General features: G+C 43.2%; 1 protein-coding gene across 1 annotated transcript in view; it reads right to left on the bottom strand.

The window, feature by feature from the left end:
• Positions 1 to 332: 332 nt before the first annotated feature.
• POU2F1 (POU class 2 homeobox 1) overlaps positions 333 to 20310 on the bottom strand; it is a 1264626-nt gene continuing 1244648 nt past the window's right edge. Inside the window, exon 15 of the mRNA XM_044073100.1 lies at positions 333 to 5513. Coding sequence (XP_043929035.1) covers positions 5200 to 5513 — 314 coding nt within the window. The 3' untranslated portion in view covers positions 333 to 5199. The remainder of the gene's footprint in view (positions 5514 to 20310) is intronic.

Here is a 20310-nt window from a genome sequence, read left to right as displayed (position 1 = left end):
AGACCACAAAAGTACCTCACCAAGAGGATTACTGGTCTCAAACATATGTCCTATGCAGCCCGACTGGAAAAACTCCAGCTGTACTCAGTGGCATATTGCTTACTCAGAGGTGATCTCTGCCTGACTTACAAAGCCATGTCCAACTCAGAATTGATGGACATTCTCCACCTAAGGAAATCCAAGTCACTGCGAGCCACTCGCTCTAGTGAGCTAAACCTCGCCACAACAATAAATAGAACATGCTGGAGGGATAGGAACAAAATTCCTAACTACATTAGGCAGAGCTCCTCACTAACACCCTTCAAGAGAAACCTTAACGAGTGGATGGGTAACAGAAAATACACCCCTGGGATCACTTCATTGGCTCTTCTTGACAGAGGCTCAGTTAATTAATCAATGGGATGGAGAAAGCTGACACACTGGCTAGGGCTTATAAATGCCCTCGGGCAGATAGCCTAGTACCTACCTATGAACCTAATGAACTATAAATAAAATGGTACTGCATAAATTCTTAGATGCACTCTCTGATGTATAGTCTGTACTGACTGCATTTTTGGCTTTATATGCTCAGGGCAATGACTTGAAATGGATCATTACTGCATTATCCTTGTTAAAAAAAACAGGTAATGGCATCTGGAATATTATTGCTGCATCTCTGGTGGTCTGGAGGAGACTATGTTTTTTTTTTCTGTATAAGTGAGAAAAGATGCATCTTCTTTCTTAGTTAATTTTAAAGAGATCTGCCAGTGAAAATTTCACCTGTGCACCACATATGGTGCACAAACTGCTAATATTGACATTTTTTTTTCAGTATAAAAATAACACTTTTGAAAAATATTTTCTGTATGCTGATGAAAACAAGGAACTTTAACCTCCGTGACATCAGCACAGGATAAGCATGAGATGCATTCATAAACTTTAATGGCTGCATCAGTGTGTCCATTAAAGTCTATGGATGCATTTCACGTTACCACGAAGGTGACGTCACCATAGTGTAGCATCAATTTATTTGAGTCATGGCTTTAATAAAAGCTTATGAAGCTTTTCATTAGAATACTGTTGAAGAATGCAACTAGTAATAGTGTGGAAAATACTTTGTGGCTCTTAACTTATTGGATGCTTTGAAGTACATCTGTATACTGGCAAATCCCTAATAGTTAATGTGTTTACTATGGATGAACAATAACATCCCAAGTAGGACTGAGAACCTCAAAAACCAAGACACCATGTACCCTCACATTCAGTCCCTTCAAAACAAGCTCATAGTCTGTATATTCACATCATCAAACAGTACAGGTCATGTTAACAACTAAACAGCCTACACAGCATGGCAAGATAGTATTAAGGCCATTCAATAAATCCATATTAGTGTACTAGTCTTTTCTAAGCAAGGTTTGTTATCTGGTCATGTGGGCAATGTAGCTGATCACTCAGATTTCTAAACAAGTTACAAGAACAATTTCTAAAACAGAAGGCATGAGATTGCAATCCTCCTTTTTCCTAAAGGGCACAAAACTGACAGACAATGCTTTGTCATTACAAACTGCCTTGGACCCAAGAACAAAACAAGAATGGGCTGGGAAACAAAACACAGGACTACTGGTGAATGACAAGCACCTATGTAGATCAAAGGGCAATAAGTCCAAAGACCAATAAACTTACTTCAACATGTTTAAGTACAAGTTAAGACAAAATTGTACAACTTATGAAACCAATTTTGAAGGCTGAATAAAATGAAATGTGTCCATTTTTCATGTTAATGTTATTAGGAACCTTAGCCATCCTACCTTTAAATGAGCAAAGACATGGATCTGCCATGGAAGACTACACTAACTTTCTATCAAAATTCAACAAGAAGACTCACGGCACTGAGGAATGAGGTGAGGTTAAGTGCCCCTACCAGTTCCAGTTCTGACAATATCTTCACATCTGTCAACATCTCACTGCAGGATTCTAAGTTTAAATCTTAGCGCCTGCCAGACCAAAAGGTCAGATTACGGCAGATCATTAACATTTAACTAGACAGTGCTGTCAGGCTGCCCCTGAAACCTCTAGTGCCTAATGGGCTTACTTAGTTAAATGTATAAATTAAAATAAACATCTGCAGAGTACTACCTGTGGCAAAACAGTTACACACTGTGGTAGTGAAGCTAACATGCCTGCCTTTAGCTGAAATATCAGTACTGCTGAAATTCAGGCATGGTTCTAAAAAGCCTGGGAATGTCTCCTATACATCATCTGACAAGAACAGCAGCAGCAATCTGTAGAGAATAGTGTGCCACTACGGATATGCACACATTACATTGAGTCACAATTCATGGATGGATCATTTCAGAAAAATTTCAAACTTCACGCTTCTGAGAATGTTATACTAGGTAAGGGAGTGCATAGGTGGTTTGGTACATTACCCCCCCCCCCCCAACTAATGCCAATAGGTTATTACTTACTAAATAACTTCAGCAAAATTGTTTATGCATTTATGAGGATGTAGTGGGGGTTAAAGAACCCAAATTCTGAAATCATGATCATCCATGTCATGGCTAACTAGTGAGAGAACCAATCTAGTTTTAATGTTATGGCTTTAGCAATGTGGACATCTATATTAATATCATTATTTTACCAACCCTCAATTATAATGATGAACTTGATGTCTTACTCTCTTAACTTGTGATACTGCAGTCGCTTACTGCAGACATTATGACGTCGTCATAAATTTTATGATACATGTTCTAACCATATGAAAAATTCAAGGGTAAGAACAGAATGGTCCCTGATAACAGTTAAACCAAATGATGCTTATTTCTTTTGCTAATAGTTAAATTATTTTCAAACTTACTTGGGTGAGGGGGGTAAAATGAGGGGGGAACCTTAACCATTCTCAGTAAATGAACCAGTAAAAATGTGTTAACTAACCTAAACTTATGACACCAACTGCACAAAAACAAAGCAAAACAAAAAAATACACACTTACTGTACTGCTACTCTTATTAAAGCATTGAATATTCAGTAATCAAGTTAAACTCAAATATGCCTGCAAAATAAGAGTACAATTACGATTAAAAAAAAAAGTTAACCTACCACACTCCTCTAGATGATAACATCAAGCCAGAAACGCAAATTAGCTGAATGCATGCTCTTTCTACTTCCTGCTTTAAAGGGGAACTGAAATTTTGCAGTCATGCACATTTACTTGACTCACTCTGACAATCAATCTATGCAACTTGGCAAACAGCACGAGAGATGAAATTCAGATTCTGATCTTTCAATAAAATGTCAAAAGCATATTAATATAACAATAGGAGCATCATAATCCAGTTCAGAATTCCACCTCAAATTCATGCCTATTTTAACTACCTGTTCAAAGCATGATCTATTCACTAGTATAACAGAAAAAACACAATGGGACAAACTAGCGTGCTCCTTCCTTCAGTTCAGTTAACACTAGATTCACACAGCACACAAATCTGTGCTATTTCAGAATTAGATATTCAAAAGCATTCATGCTTCACAGTGCCAGCCATGTACTTGTTTTGGAAGAGTAACAATGGAATGTCACCATCCTACGGCTGCAACTTGGGATTAGTCTACAGGCTACTTGATCAACTGTAATTGCAAAGGAGGCATTTCTGCCACAAAATAATACAATGGAATACAAGCCATTCTGCATGGGACAGAGATCCAATACATTTGTGGGTAAGCTCATTGCCAGCAAATTTTAAAGGTTGTACATGTATGTATGCTATGGCAAACCATGATGTTGCTTGGGTGAGGGTAGTTTACAGATGGTCCTTTATGAATACAACTAAAAATAATTCAGCTATAATCATTCAGGGAAGACTAGCTTATGGGTTAACTGAAAAAACGGAAGAGAAAAATGTTCAAATGGGACTAAAGTTTTATTAAAATGAATTTTTTTAACCAACTATCCCCAAAATATCAAATTATGAAGCTGTGCTAACAACTTATTTTTTTCTATGAGCACCCTTAAGAGATATTGCCTACTAAAGAATAGGGGAACTTCCAATATTCTCAAAGAAAAATATTCTGGTTACATACTAGGTACAGACATTTCAAGTAACTAATTAAACTTAAGGACCAAGGCTGTAAAAGGTAAAAACCTAGTTCCCAAATCTTTTACAATGACTGTGGAAGAAGGCTTTGCTCATTTCAACAAACTGTAGTTCTAAGTGTCGCATTTGCTCATTTACCCAAACAACAACTTTATATCTGGCAGCCTTGTAGGAAGGTAGATGCAAATGTATGTAATCAAGGGTTTGGTGGGGGTAGCATTTCTAAAGATAGCTCACCATAAAGCAAACATATGTAAGGATTTCACCTGATCAGCCAGTCACAGCCCCTATACACACACACAGTCGCACTCCCACATATGAAACAAAAAAGGACCACAGAACATCTGACACCCATGTCTACAGTGGCTGCTGAAATGACTGCTTCAAAGTTTACATGAACAGGATAGAAAAAAATGCATACCTACCAATTTCAATGATTTCTAAACTCGTAGGCCAGTATTTATCTTTTCATCCACCACTGGCCAATTTTTTTTCAGTTCACAAAGAGAGAAGCAGCTTTTCAAATTGCACTCAACTACCTTTTTCTCTCTGGTCTTTGCACACTCCTTAAGTTTCAAACTTCAAACCTCTATCACCTTTGGTTATCAATTCCCCTCCCATATAAAACAAAAATACAAGCACAATCTGTATTGTACAAATGCTGCATAAATCAGTGTTCCCAGAAAATAAAAAAAGACAGACAAAACTAATTCCTCTAAGAACCAGAGCCCCAAACATAACCAAACCAGCTATAAAAGTTACACAAGTAGTACAGGCCTGCCTAAACTGCACCTGTCAAGAAAAAAGCCCAAAGCTATATTACACATGATATAAACACCTTGTATTAAACAAAAGGCCTGTACAACAGACCTATTAAAACAAATGTTAAAAAAACTAGAAAGGTAAAATGAAAACAGGAAACCCTTCCTAATTTTTGCTAGCAAACCTTAAACTGTTACTTCTACTGATAAATAGTATTTTTGGTTAGAAATGTCTCCGATTAATGAAGCAATCCTGAAAGAGAACTATGAATTATAAAATTAGGCAAAAGTCTCATCTTTCCTTTTCCAATGGAAGCAGCTAATTCACCACAAAGTTCAAAATCTGCTGATCCAGTAGAGTCTGCAATTTACTGGGCCTTGGAGGCAGTAGTGGTGGTAGAAGCAGATCCACTGGCAGATGCTACAGTAAGGAGAGCATTTTGAATAGTGTCTGCATTTGAAGAGGTTATGTGCAGATTGGCTGTCTGTCCAGAGGCTCCAGCTGAGGCAGCTGCTGCAGATATCAAACTGACAGGATTGCTGGTGAGCAGCGAAAGGTTCTGAGGGTTAAGAAAGAGTGGAGCAGTTACAATATTAGGAGTTCCTCCAGCATTAGCATTGGCAAATATAAGATTTCCACTTGCATCCAGGGATGTTATTGGAAGAGTCCCACTAGAAAGCGCTATTAAAAGGCAAAGAAAAAAAAATTAGACAAATGCTTTCCACCACAGAATTTCACACAGCACATTTAGAAACATCTTCAGCATTCACATGGGGACTATACATTGGCTACAATACACAGCACGACTTAACACTGATCTGACTCCGCAAGCTGCATTGTCCTTTTATAACAAGGTCACTATTTGTCCAACTCCATACTAAAACTAATCCAGCACTAAAGAAAGCACCAACAATAATATCTGTACAATAACAATAAAAAACACGGCAAATCTAACAGAACTGAAGCACTACAGTACACAGCACAAACGCTGAAATGCAAAAAATACACAAAAGGCAGAGAATAAGGCCTACTAACACCACCAATAGGCTAAACAGAAAACTTAACAAATATTTGTAAAAATATTTTTAATGAAGGCTGGAATGTCATATGTGGGAAAGGAAGGAAAGGAAACCTGATCGGAAAAGTGGAAAGAGGGAGAGAAGTTAAAGAAATTAGGAAACTTTGAATTATGAAATTAAATAAAAAATGTTACCATGTGCTATAAAATAAATAAAAGGGTTGGCATATCTGCCGCAAGACATACTTTTGAATGAAAAATCTGTAACAGTCACTCAAGCTGCAGAAACCTAGCTGTTACTTGAAGTGACAGACATCTGAAAGAAAGCAGATTATCATGGGACAAGGGGAGAAGCTCATACTTGCAGTATAGTAAAATATTCCCAAAAAAGTGTGCATGCTGCACCCAGAATTGCACACTAAAGTATGCAGACAAGACCAACTTAGAGCTTTGGAATGCATCTGCCCAAGGTGGAAGTGAATAAGCCACAAACCGTAACCTTAAAGTCTTCTACTGAGGCCAAAGACTGGCTAATGCTCAAATTTTTGCAAGTCAGGGGGCAGCTCACTGCCTGGACCATACGAGTGGGGTAGTTTGGACATATACCTCAAGGAGCTTCAGACCTGGAACAGACATCAAATACCTGCCCTTGTGATAATGCCCCAATTTGTGCCTGAAGCTCCTTCAAGTCTGTCAAAGAGCAGTAATCTACTGTCACGTTTATTAACTGGGAAATGTGTCTGCCATTTGATTTCTCAAAAATATCTCTGGATTAAAAAAATAAGCCTTGGACTTCCTGTCATAGCAGGAAACATTGGAGTCTTCCTAGTAGTGATGCACTACTGTTTGCTAGGTCCTATGCTTGCAGTTACAACAGTGCAAGTAAGGAGGTGAAGAACATCCTGTCATGTTAACTGGATCATGTATATTAGAACACAAGGTTTGGATGAGAAACTGTGGCAGATTTCATTGGTGGTTTACAAGAAGGGTGTTAACTTGAAGAGCACCTTTGAAAAGGTGCCTCATGGAAAATGAGAGAAACACCTGGCAGCAAAAGGCAAGTTTAAATGTGGAGCATGCAGCCAATGTAGACTTATACAGGAAGGCTTCAGTTTCACTGTGGGTAATTATGCCAGAACTATTTACCTTAATGGGAAGTTCAACTGCAATACCCAAGGTATGGTTTTTATATGGCTTAATGTGGTACCTGCCCAGCATTTTATATTGGGAAGAAAGCAAAATCAACTAAGAAAGGATTTACCAACATGACTATGCTATTCGGAAAAGGGATACCGACAATGCCCTAGCTAAACATTCTAATAGATGTGCAAATTAAAAAAAAATTGTGTTTCAGATATTGGAAAAAGTTGCCCCATTTGAGAGGGGTGGTGATTAGGAAACGTACCTTGAAAGAAGAGAACTGCACTGGAAGAATTTATTAAAAGCAACAAATTCCCTGGTATCAATGATAAAGTTTCCCCTCACCAGTTTATTAATGTAGAAAAGGATTAATGTTTTTCCACTGTATTTATTGTTATAGTGTCTTAAATACCTGTGTTAGATTTTTATGTCTTGCAGGTTTTTTATTGTAAGCTGTCTCACATTTTCATCCACTAGATGGCAGCATTGTTTTTAGTACAGTAGAGTTGATTATCCAAACATCGATTATCCGAAAAAAGTTATGTTCTTACCATAATGTTCCATCTGTGCTGTCGATCTTCATTCATTCTTGACTGTTGGATTTCGGTTCCACCCTTGGAACCAACTTGGCCGTTGAGTCAAGCTCGCTCCAGCCAGAAACTCTTGAGCTAAGGCTACCCATAGTGCCTCTCTTCCCTTCAGATTGAGTTTTGCCCATAGTAATAAAAAAAAAAAAAGCGGAAGCTATGTCTGAGCAACTGCCCTACTACAAAACCAGTACTAGTTCCAAACCACCAGGAGTCTTTGGAGGGGGTTGGGATGTCAAGAATGAAGATAGACAACACAGATGGAACACTATGGTAAAAACATAACTTATCTGATGTTGTCAATCTTCATTCATTCTTGACTGTTGGGACAGAGTCCCTAGCTACTTTATGTCCCAGGAAGCCCTATGGAAGAATATTCCTGAGCACCACAAAGCCAAAGGATGCTCTTCCCCAGGAGATCATATCCAATTTGAAATGAGTAATAAAGTTATGAGGGGTAAACCAAGTGGCCACTGCGCAAATATCATCCATGGAGGCTGCAGAATGAAAGGCCACTGAAATGGAAACTGATCTGGTAGAATGAGCCTTGAGACTTTGGTTGATAGGTCTAAGCTTATTTTGGTCATAAACAAAGGTGATGCAATCTCTCAACCATTTTGATAAGGTAACTTTGAAAACTGGTTTGCTCAGTCGAGTACCTGAAAAAGAAACAATTGGTCTGATTTCCTAAACAATTTCTTTCTATCCAGGTAAAAACTTAATTGTCTGTGTGCAGCCAACAAATGTAAATAATATTCTCCTCTCCCTTGTTTGAGAAGTTTGGGAAGAAAACTGGTAGGTCTCTGAATTGATTAATATTTGAATCAGACACAACTTTGGGTAGAAAAGAGGGATTAGTTCTAAATGACACTCTTGCTGTGAAAAATGATATATGGATGTTTCACACACAAGGCCTGTAATTCTGATATTCTCCTGGCTGACATGATGGCTACCAGGAATAGGGTCGTCCAAGACAAATATTTGATATCACAAGTGGCTGCTGGCTCAAAGTGTTGACTGCTCAAACTTTGTAACATTAAATTCCAAGGTTCAATGGGTTATTTGCAAGGTGGTAACACCCTTTAGGAAGGTTTTGTAAAGGTGATGAGAGATTAAGGAAAAGTTATCAAAACCATTATGGAAATTTGAGATAGCAGCTAAATGAACTCTAATGGTAGAAGCTGAGGCTCCTGATTGGAATAAAGTTGATAGATATCCTAACACCCTATCAATCAAGGCTGAAAAAGGGTCAATTTCTTCTCCTTGAGACCAAAGTGCAAACCTGTTCCATTTACCGAGATAAAGTTTCCTGCTGGATGGTTTATGAGAAGCCAGAAGTATCATTTGTACTGATGAAGAAAGATTATTCTGCATGGGAGTGCATGTGGAGTGACTCAAGTCACTCCACAACAAGTACAAATACGACTCTGTCATTGTCCATGCTGGAGTAAATGACTTGAGACGTACCTCCCTGGACTACATGAAGAGAGACATGGAAGAGCTCTTGGATCATGTGACCCAAGCAGGTATGACCCTAGCCCCGAGTAGCATCCTGCCTTCGCCCAGAATGATACCCCAGTATAAGGACAAAATGATTGACTTCAACAATTGGCTAAGCTTCTGTTGTCATTCAAAGGGGATCCAGTATTTGTCTGCCTGGGAAGACATGATCGACAAACCATGATGCTTTGCCAGAGATGTCTGCACCTGTCACCCCTGGGATTCAGGTTACTGGCTAAAGCTCTTGCCACCCCTATAGTGCCTTTTTTAGGCAAGGTTCATTGGATAAAACCACCACCGTAACAGATACAAACATGCAAAATCTGAAGGTAATGCTACAAAATGCACTCTCTCGAGGCACTCCTAAAAATGGAGAACAATGATATCTGTGCAGTGACTGAGACCTGGTTCAAGGCTCCAGAGAGCACCCCTGCAATATCAGGCTACAATTCTTACCACACTCTTCGGCCACAAAACCAAGACCGAAACACTAAAGGTGGAGGAGTGTCCATATTCACACCTCCAGGCTATTTGCCCAACACAATGCATCTGAAATTCTCCAGGTGCAACTAACACTAGGTAAGACTGCAATCCAAATCGTAGCTTGCTACAGATCCCCCAGCATACCCCAAGATTCTCACTACACCTTCCTAAACATACTGGAAAATATTAAGATACAACCAAACACCCTAATACTAGGTGATTTCAACTACCCTGCCATTAACTGGGAAAACTACTCGGGTACCAACTCCTTTTCCCAACGGTTCTTGAATTCATACATTCCAACGCCCTGGATCAACTAATCCATTGTCCCACCAGGGGCTCCATTATCCTAGATCTGGTCATCACCAACATGGGAGATAGATGCTCCACACCAGTGGTCACCCCCTCATTGGTCAGGCCTGACCATAAGCAAATCACCCTTGACATCTACATCCCACCCCCAGTAAGGAAACCTCCTTAAAAAACTTCTCCAAAGCCAACTTCATGCTACTAAAGTCAGAAGTGACAAACTTCACAGCACCCATGCAGACGGGATCTGGAAGTTCGACTGCAGAATCCTACACTAAGGCACTGTACGAGCACATCCACTTGTGCATGAATCGTGCCATCCCAAATAGAACCAAGATGCTCTTCTCCAAAAAAAGGAAGCCAATCTGGTGGTACCCTGCTATAAACGAACTATACAACAGAAGGAAGAAACTGTTGCAGAAAAGAGGAAAATCCCAGGATGCAAAAAACTCCCTCTCCAGCCTCAGTAAGAAGCTGAGATCCCTCATAAAATCCTCAAAAGCTAGGCACGAAAATAAAATTGCCAAAGATTCCAAAGACAACCACAAGGCATTCTATAGTTGCCTAAATGGCAATTCTCAGATCTGCTCTGAGCTACAACAGAAAGGCATTAAATATACGGATCCCAAAGATATTGCCAATATCCTGGCAGATCGATTTAGTGCCAACTTCACTCCCCTCTCACGCCCTAAAGGGCCCATCTCAATTCCAAAAGATTGCCAAATTCTGATAATCACAGCCACACAGGTAGAAACAGCACTCTCCAAAACTAAGCATACAGCATCCATGGGACCAGATGACATCCCAGGCTGTGTACTACATGAACTACAAAATGAACTGGCACCCAACCTAAGTGTCATGTTTAATCATAGCCTCACCTTAGGCTTCATGCCCACTGAGTGGCGCACAGCTAAAGTTATCCTGATCCACAAGGAAGGATACACCTTGGATCCTGGGAACTACCGTCCCATCAGTCTGACAAGCCTGATCTGCAAGGGCATGGAACACATTATCATGGAACTTATAAACAAAGACATTGTCAACCTCCAGACACTGGACCCCACCCAGTTTGGGTTTGTGAAGGGCCGATCTTGTCTCCTGAATCTGAATGACTTCTTTGAATCGGTCTCCAGAGCTGTGGACAAGGGTAAGGAGGTCCACACAGCCTATCTGGACCTCGCCAAGGCCTTCGACACCATCCCCCACTCTGGAATCACAGATAAACTTACTAAGCTGGGCATAAATCCCTACGTCACTCGATGGGTTGCCAACTGGCTTACTGTTTGACAGAACCCAGACTGTAAAAGTAGCAGACTCCAAATCCAGCTCCAGACAAGTGACAAGTGGAGTACCTCAGGGTTCAGTCCTGGGACCACTCTTGTTTGGCATCTACTTCTCTAAAGTACAGGCCAACACTAAGGGACTCTGGCTAACAAAGTTTGCAGATGACTGCAAACTGGGAGCCATTATTGAATCCCCAAATGATGTGGATATTCTACAAAAGGGCCTTACAGAAACAGATACCTAGTGCCAGAGCCATGGGCTCAAGCTTAATGCCAAGAAATGTATAGTCATCCCCTTTGGAAAAAAACATGTACCCATGAACTACCACATAAGTGGCAGGACACTAGACATCGAAAATGTGATGAGGGACTTAGGGACACAAGTGGACAGTGGTCTCACTTTCGATAACCACATTGCCACAACAGTCAGGAAATCCTTCTACGTGGCACACCTCATCACTAAAGGCTTTTCATCCAGAAAAAAGGAGGTCATTGTCTCACTGTACTCATCCCTCATTAGACCCATTATAGAGTATAATGCCCCATTTGGTATGTACCTCACAAGACATCTGCAACAGCTGGAAAGGCCACAGAAATACCTCACTAAAAGAATCACAGGTCTAAAGCAGATGCCATATGCTGACCATCTAAAAAAACTCCAGCTATACTCTGTGGCATATCGTCTACTCAGAGCCGATCTCTGCTTAACATACAAGGCCATGTCAAACCCTGAGCTGTTGGACATGTTCCATTTAAATAAATCCCAATCCTTCAGAGCCACACGCTCCAGGGATCTAAACCTGATCATCACAATAAACAAAACATGCTGGAGGGATAGGTTCCTGACCCAGAGACTCCTCATACTCTGGAATAGACTGCCCATACATGTCAAGCAGAGCACCTCACTGGCCCTCTTCAAAAGGAACCTTGATGATTGGATGGGAGATAGGAAATTCACCCCGGGGATCATGTCAGTCGCCCTGCTAGACAGGGGCCCAGAGAAGTATGTATTGTGGGAAAACATTTCCAGGGAATTATTATGGATAGGCTTGCATAGGCCTTAGGGCAGATAGCTTAGTACCAACCTATGAACCTATGGCAATCACTGGAAGTGGAGGTACCAAGCCATCAGCTTGAGATTCTGTAGGTTGGGCTGGACCAGTCCCTGCAGATGAGACAACAGGCCTGGAGTTGGGTCCAGAGTCCATGGATGGTGAACTAGGTAAGGCCAGAGAAAGGGGCGATTAAGATCACTAGGCTTCTCAACCGTTGGGCTTTCTTCAAAAACTGGGGAACCAGAGGCAAGGGAGGAAAAGCTAAGAGTAGTCCTGGGGGGCCAATCGTGTAGGAGAGCATCTCTCGGGGACTGTCCCGAGGGGGGGGGGGGGACAAGGCAAATAGCTGCTTGGTTTATGGGAGATGCAAACAGGTCGCAGCAAGGCTGACCCCATCGACAGAAGATCTTTGCTGGCACGTTAGGCACCACTCGTGAGGCAGGAGGATGCATCTGCTCAGTTTGTCTGCAATCATGTTGGATTCCCCGGAATGTGCACTGCTATCAGAAAGCGGTTGGATGTTGCTGCCCACTGCCATACTCTTAAGGCTTCCTGACAAAGGGTAGGATCTGGTTCCTCCTTGTTTGTTGATGTACCAGACCACCGACATGTCTGATTGGACAGCACCTGTCCCTGAAGGGAAGGCAGACTGAAATGCACCTCCCTCAGTTCTAGGATGTTGACATGAAAATTGGCCTCTAACATGGACCAAGTGCCTTGGACGGTCTTTCCCTGAAAATTACCCCCCCACTATCAGGGGATGCATCCGTGGTCACTATGGGCAAAAAGGGGAGACTCCATAATTCCTCTTCTGACTTCATCCACCAATTTACATCCTACTTGCATCAACTGGTTATGCAGATTAGGTAGGACATCGGATGTGTTAACAGAGACCACTGTGATGCCAGGAGACACTGAAGCAGCCTCATTTGGTACCCTGCCAGGGGAACAAGAGTGATTGTCGCTGCCATGGACCCTACGAGTTGTAACACTAAGTGAGCTGGAACTTTGTCTTGAGAGAGTATCACTTGAAGCTGTGACCTCAATCTTTGAAGCCTGTGAAGAGGGAGAGCAGCCACACAGGACTTTGTGCTGAATGTCACTCCGATGAATTCTATATCTTGTGGGGGTGACAGCTTTGACTTTTCCCGGTTTACTGAAATGCCTAACTACTCTGCAAGGTGCAGAATGGATTCCAAGGTGTGAAGCAGTAGATGCCTGGTGGGGGCAGTTAGGAGTCAGTCTAGTTACGGAAACGCGCGGAATCCTTGTAGCCTTAAGTGAGCTGCTACCACTGCCATGCATTTTGTGAACACCCTGGGGGCTGTGGCGAGACCAAAGGGCAGTGCTCGAAATTGTTAGTGACCGTTTCCCTGCCAGAATCGGAGGTATCTTCTGCAGCGCTTGTCCACTGTTATGTGATAATACGCATCCTGAAGACTTGTAGAGCACATCCAATCATCCTTTTCCAGAAATGGAAGGCCAGACTGTACCATGACCATTCTGAATTTTGTCTGTCGAACAAACTTGTTCAAGACACTGAGGTCCAGAATTGGCCACCAGTTCCCCTGTCTTTTTTGGCACTAAAAAGAATCTCGAGTAAAATCCGGATCCTATTTGGTCTGGTGAGACTGTTTAGATGACTCTTTTGAAACAGCTTTTGAATTACTCGTGCTGCTGCATCCCTCTGACTGGGTGGAACATTGGGGATTTGCTTTTGTAGTCTCACCACATGTGTACCGAAAAGGCCCTTGTGACTTCCTGAACCACATCTTTCCACCCATCTGATTCCTGAAATAAGGTTGTTGAGGAGTGGAAAAATGCACGCCCACAGCAGAAAGGGTCTTTCTGTCCTTCTCACACCTAACTAATGCATCTCTGACTTTTGGGCCAAACAACGAGGTAGCATCAACTGGAGCATTGACAAAGGAAGACTTGAAAGGGGCAGCAAAGTCACATAAGCACCTCCAGATGTGACGTCTAATAGCAACGCCTGTACCCACTGCCCTGGCCGTCTCTTCAACTGTGTGTGCAATAAGCCGCATGGATGAGTTCGATATCGATTACAGGAGGCAATCTTATTGCGTAGCATGTCAGACACTGCTCCTGCCAAGGTCCCCGAGAACTCAGTAATCAGGTCCCTTTGAAGACTGGTGAAATATGCCAAGAAATTCAATGACCGTATGGGCAAAGGTCATTGAAGCACAGACCCACTTCCTGAAACTGTCCATTGTCCGAGACTCTTGGTTTGGAGGATGGACAGCAGGACTCTCCTCTGTAAGTTTCTTCTTTGTGGCAGCCACCACCACCATAGCATCTACCGCTAAACCTTTGGACCAGTGGGGCTAGTCTTCTGTTGCAGTCAGAATTTTGTCTGGTCTCTGGTGAATTGGCTCTATAGTGTCAGGGGCCTTCCAAGCACGATGTACTATGAGACTGACCAATTCATCGGCAGGTAGGTTCACCCAGGAAGTAGGTCGGGCACGAAAAGCCTGCAAGAAAAGATTCCTAGGAGGAATGGTTGGTGGTCTTCCAATCACCCCTATGTTTCAAGATTTCCAGGATGTCACAAAAGGAGACATCTTCAGGGGGTGATTGTGAGGATGCTTCCCCTTCATCGTAGTCTTCTATTCTTAAGAGATTCTTCTGGAGAATCTACGTGCTTCCTCTTGCATGACCTCTTGCGGGGTGGCTCCTCAGGGGGCAGGTCTGAGGAGGACTCCTAAGAGAGAGTACCCTGCAGCAGGGTGTCTTGCTGCTCGTGTCTGCTGCCCAGATGTAACAGATTGTGACAGCTGCGAGCCTGAGGATACATAGATGTGGAACTCCGATGAAGATGGTGACAACTGCGAGCCTGCTGAGGCAAGAACCCTCTCCATAATCTGAAAGGCAGGCCCACCTGAACAGGGATGGGAGCCTGGAAAAGAAAAAGACATCCTTGGAACTAGGGCCACACCCTGCTCAGACACGCCCAACACAGACCTGGAGCCCCAAGAGGGCTTGGAACTGTCAAAGCACCTGGAACCATAGACAGCCCTGTGGAAAAAAATCGGCGCTGAAGTAGGGATCCCAGAGCCGGCAGCCAAGTCATGGTCCCGAGGGTGGGTTGCCTCCAGACCACAGAGTAGGCTCCAGAACCAAGGTGAGGTCCACCATTGGCATGTAGTATTGACAAGTAGTTGGCACCGGGAACGGCATCAAAGTCGAGGGCTCCAAGACCTGCAGAGAGGTTGAAGGAGGAAGATAAGTTGGAGTCCTTGGAGAGTAGACCTCGGATCCGGATGGGAGGGAGGTCCTAAAGGGGGATGGAAGACCTCTGGCCGCTAACAGCTGATCCACTAACATAACTACATCAAGCTCCTGGTGCAGTGAGTAGACATCCCAGAGGGTGAATCTGGATGTACAATGAAGGGACTCAACTGTTGAGCATAAAAAGTGCCAGTAGATGGGAAGTACCTAGTCCTGGGTAAGGATTCGACCTTCGGCACCATGGTCGGCTGACCAATTGTTTGCATTGGAGGGGAAGTAACCGGCATGATTGGGGAAACTATTGTTGGTGCCGAGGGAGTCATAGTTACCGATGATGGGGTCAGTACAGAGATAACTTTTGATGGTTCCATAACAGTTGTCAGCACTGTAGAGGGAGTTGCAGGCTTTGGCACAGAAACGGTCGTCAATGTTGATTTTGAATGTTTAGGCTTCGGTTCTGAAGAAGAAACCTGGTCTTTAGACAATTTTGAATAAAGGGATTTAGGAGATGCCGGAATAGAGTGGCTCCTCTTTAGCTTCTTTCTTGGGAGACTGATGTCTCTGCCTCAGACGATGCCTCACTAAAAGGGCATTTTAACAGTCCCCTGAGGATTAATTTGTTGTGCCTCTCTGCAAGGATCCGAGCACTGAAACCCTTCCTTGCAGAGTTCACACTGTGGCTGGATTTCTAAGTGTGGCACCCCCAAACAATACACACAAGAAAGATGTCCATCTGAGTTAGGCATATTTCTGCCACATCCAACACACTGCTTAAAGCCAGTTGTACTTACTTTTTCTTCAACTGCAGTATGACAAAAAAAAAAAAACAAAGTACAGCCAATAACTCGGTCGCTCACACACACCAGTAAAAAGACGAGAGATTTTTTTGGGGGGGGGGGGGATCGTACCAGCAATGATAACAAAGACAATATCCAGAAGGGGTAATGGAGAAAAAGGCAAATATCAACAATGGTATTACAGAATTACCAGAGGTAAGAGGGAAGGGAGGGTTCTATACCAACGATGGTAAAGCGAGAGAATACCAAAAGGTAAAAGGGAAAAAAATATAACGCACTCCATAGAAAAGTATAGTAATCCGGAAAAACTAGCTTATCGACAAGTTTGAAAATAAAAACACGACTTAAGGTATTTATGAAGAAAAAATTAGCACTTAGCTTGAGAGCACGGCTGACCTGTCCTAAAACTACGCGGCAAACAAGATCTGGGAAGGGAAGAGAGGCAATATGGGTAGCCTCAACTAGTGTTTCTTGTTGCTGGCACGAGCTTGATACAACAGCTGAGTCGGTTCCAAGGACGGAACTGAAACCCAACAGTTAAGAATGAATAAAGATTCAAAAAAGAGACTCCAAACGGAAAGGCAAAACAGTTTTAATAACAGTTGTATAAACAATAAAAGATTAAGCGCTTTCACCCGGAACACTCCCAAGCTTCTTCAAAACAAATCTACATTACAAAATGCACTAAGTAACCAGCACTCAAAACTTGCCAATCACTGCATAACACACATTCTAGAACCCCTCACAACTCAAACCTACAATGTTAACCCTTTAATGCTCAGGGCAAACAGAATAAAATGAACACTGTACATTAAATACAGTGATTAAAATATATTCTTGAACAATGCTATGTTAAAAAAAAAATCATTCACAACTTAGCAGCCCTTAGTCTAAGGACACTGTTAATACTAATATAATCATTCAACCCTGGGGGTTTGCCTGCGTCCAGTTTGCTCTGCCAGAATAACTCCCTATATTCTAATCTGGCTTCCCAAGCACCACCCCCGGGGTCATGTAAAACTTGTTCTATAACAAATATCCTGAATTTGGCATTCCTGCAGTTTTCAACGTGCTTAAACAGTGCACTTGTCTCTTTCTCTTACTATATCGTATGGGTACTCATATGTCTGCTTCCTTAAGCATCTCTCCATCCTCCCAATGTAAAAACTGGGACATACTTCACAGGTAACCAAATACACTACTCCTATACTATTACAGTTATAGTGTCCCAAGGACTTAAATAAAAAGTCCCTTGCTCCCAAATATTCACCTAGGCGGCCATGAAAGTGCACTGATTGCAAAACCCACACCTACATGTACCAGGTTTCCTGTTGTTCAGACTCAAATCAACACAATATCCTCTCTCAAACATCTCCTTCAGATTTATGCCCCTTCTCCTGATAAATCTAGGATCTAAAGTTAATCTTTGTTAATTCCTTACTGATGGCTTATCAGTTCCGTCTTCAGAACCGAGCCGGCCAATATCAAGCTCACGTCAGCCAAAAACTCTCGAGCCAAGGTCCTACCCAGAATGCTCTACTCCGTTACCTCAGATCTCATTTGCCGTGTTGCTGAACAGCCGTGTCAAGCCACTCTCTCAGCTGTCTAATTTTGACTGTTTATATATTACTCTAAAATTTTCTCAAAAGTTTATTCTAATATTTTCCTACCCTATCACACAGTTTAGACCCTCTCCCTTTAGTCTTTTCCCTTTATTACCTTCTTTTCTTACCTTGTTGTAATTCTCCATTACCATCATTGGTAATCCTTTTTCTCTTTTTGCTCTTTTCTTGGGTAGCTGTTATTCTTCCTTTTGCTACTGCGCTTCTTCTCCACAACAGCTATGTTGGATAAGAAAAGTTCTGTTGGATTCAAGCAGTGCAAGGATTGCGGCCGTAAGTTACCGCTTTCCAATGGCCATGACTTGTGTGTCTACTGTCTTAATGTCTCTCACTTGACTGTAGATCCTCCGTGTGGGATCTGTAAAAACTTCTCTACCAGGACTCTCAACGAGAGGAAGAATACGTTAATTTTGAAAGGTCTCCACAAGTCTCCTTTCTCTGAGGCTATTTCTGGGTCGGCGGGCTCACCCCCTCCTGTTAAACCCCGCAAGAGGCGTTCTTACTCTTCAAAGTCGCTCCCTTCTTCTCCCTCTGTAGATCGTAGGGAGTTGACTCACAAGAAGGTGAAATCGATTATTACTCCGGCGCTGCCACCTGTGACCCTGTCGGCTCCAGGCTTGGCACTGCCCCAAATGATCTTCACTACAGCCATGTCTCCTTTATCGATATCGGCAGACAACTACGGTTCAGACAGTTCTGTCGCAACCCCTAACGGCACCGTCAATACAGGTTGTCTCCTTTGGCACCATTGGTAGTGTCACCTTCAGCTCCAAGTATGACTTCTGTACTCCACGGCGCAGACTTTTTCGGCACCGACATGTACTTCGGTGCAGTCCTTCTTGGCACCATCCTTATTTCCAGTGCAGACACTTTCCATTACGGCACCATACCCTTCGGGGCAGTCCTTTGCCTTTACGGTGCAGATACCTTCAACTACCACGAGACTCCTGGTCTGGGGACAGGTTCATCAGAGCAGGGTGTGACCCCGGTTCAGAGGTTGTCGTGCTTGGTTCTGGGCTACCATCCCTCCTTGGGCAGGCCAACCTTCCAGGCCATGGAGAGGGCACTTGCCTCCTCTGACAAAGCTCATTTGTCAGAGTCCTCTCACCCCTCTATGCCACAACTGCTACAAGCCTCAACCTCCTCCTCAGGAGACCCCCTCTTTGCAGTCTTCCCCAGAACCTCCCACTGAGGAAGCACCCTGCAAAGCATTGTGCAAGAGGAAGCACATGGACTCCACTGCGGAGTCACTGACTGAGGATATGGATTTTGATGATGGGGAAGGGTCCCCATGGTCACCTTCTGAGGTGTCCTTTGGTGACATCCTCGAGATCCTTAGACAGGGGGGTGACTGGAAGCCCTCTAATCCTTCCTTTGAGGAATCCGTAGTCCTGCAAGCTTTTCTAGCCCGGCCCCCTACCTCCTGCGTCACCCTGCCTGCCGATGAGCTCGTCCAGCTCATTGTGCAGTGCGCATGGAAGGCTCCTGATACCATGGAAGCAATACCCAAGAGGCCAGACAAGATATTATTGCCCCCCCCCCCAAGGAACACCCCCACCGGTCACATGGTCTCTGCTACTAAAAAGGATTTGGCAGAAGAGAGCCAAACTGTCCCTCCCAACAAGGAGTCCCGGGCGATTGACAGATTAGGGAAGCGTGTGTTTGCTCATCGACCTTCGCCGTAAGGTCTTTGAATTATTTGGCACATTTTACCAGGCTTCAGCTAGATCTTATCAACCAGCTCTCTGAAACCTTGGCAGGAGCTGTTTCTGACTAAGTCAGTGATAATGTGGCTTCTGAGATAGCCACTCTAGAGTCCATTTCCAACTCTTCCATGCTTATTTCTCACGCAACGGAAGGGGCAGCTAGAGCGGCAGGTACAGTCACCAGACATGCTTGGATGTGCCTTTATGACTTTGCAGACTCCTTTAAGGCTTCCTTCATGAATGCCCCCATAGAGGCCGCGTCTTTATTTGGCCCTAAAGTCAAGGATACGCTGGCATGGTGGGAACAAGATGGCAAGACCTTGTCTGTCACTGGTGTCAGACACTCCACTCCTCAGCAATTCTATTACAGAAATCAGAGGAGCCGAAAGACCTGGCACAAGAAATCACAGGGTTCTTTCCGGGACACACGTGCCGAGATTTCCCCTAGAGGCAGTGGGGTAAGCTCCAATGGAAGATGCCCCTTTCAAGGCAAAGGACGCCCGCAAAACCGGGGTTCCAGAGATTCCTCTGGCCAACCCCATCAGCGCTCCTGAAGTCTTGCCAGACTGCTCAGCTCTGGAAGCAGTCGGGGGTCGTTTCTCCTTGCACCCTGCTGCCTGGCAAAAGATAACAGACTCTTGGGTAAAACGTATTATATCCAGAGGATATTACATCCCCTTAGATCTTTGCCCAGTCTCATCAAGAGTGTTTATATGCACAACCAAAAAT

Source organism: Protopterus annectens, chromosome 5.part1 (genome assembly GCF_019279795.1).
Source record: "Protopterus annectens isolate FY-2018-M chromosome 5.part1, PAN1.0, whole genome shotgun sequence".
NCBI classification, from domain to species: Eukaryota; Metazoa; Chordata; order Ceratodontiformes; family Protopteridae; genus Protopterus; species Protopterus annectens.
The sequence above is the reverse complement of the archived record's forward strand: the minus strand, read 5'-3'. Positions and strand labels throughout refer to the sequence as shown.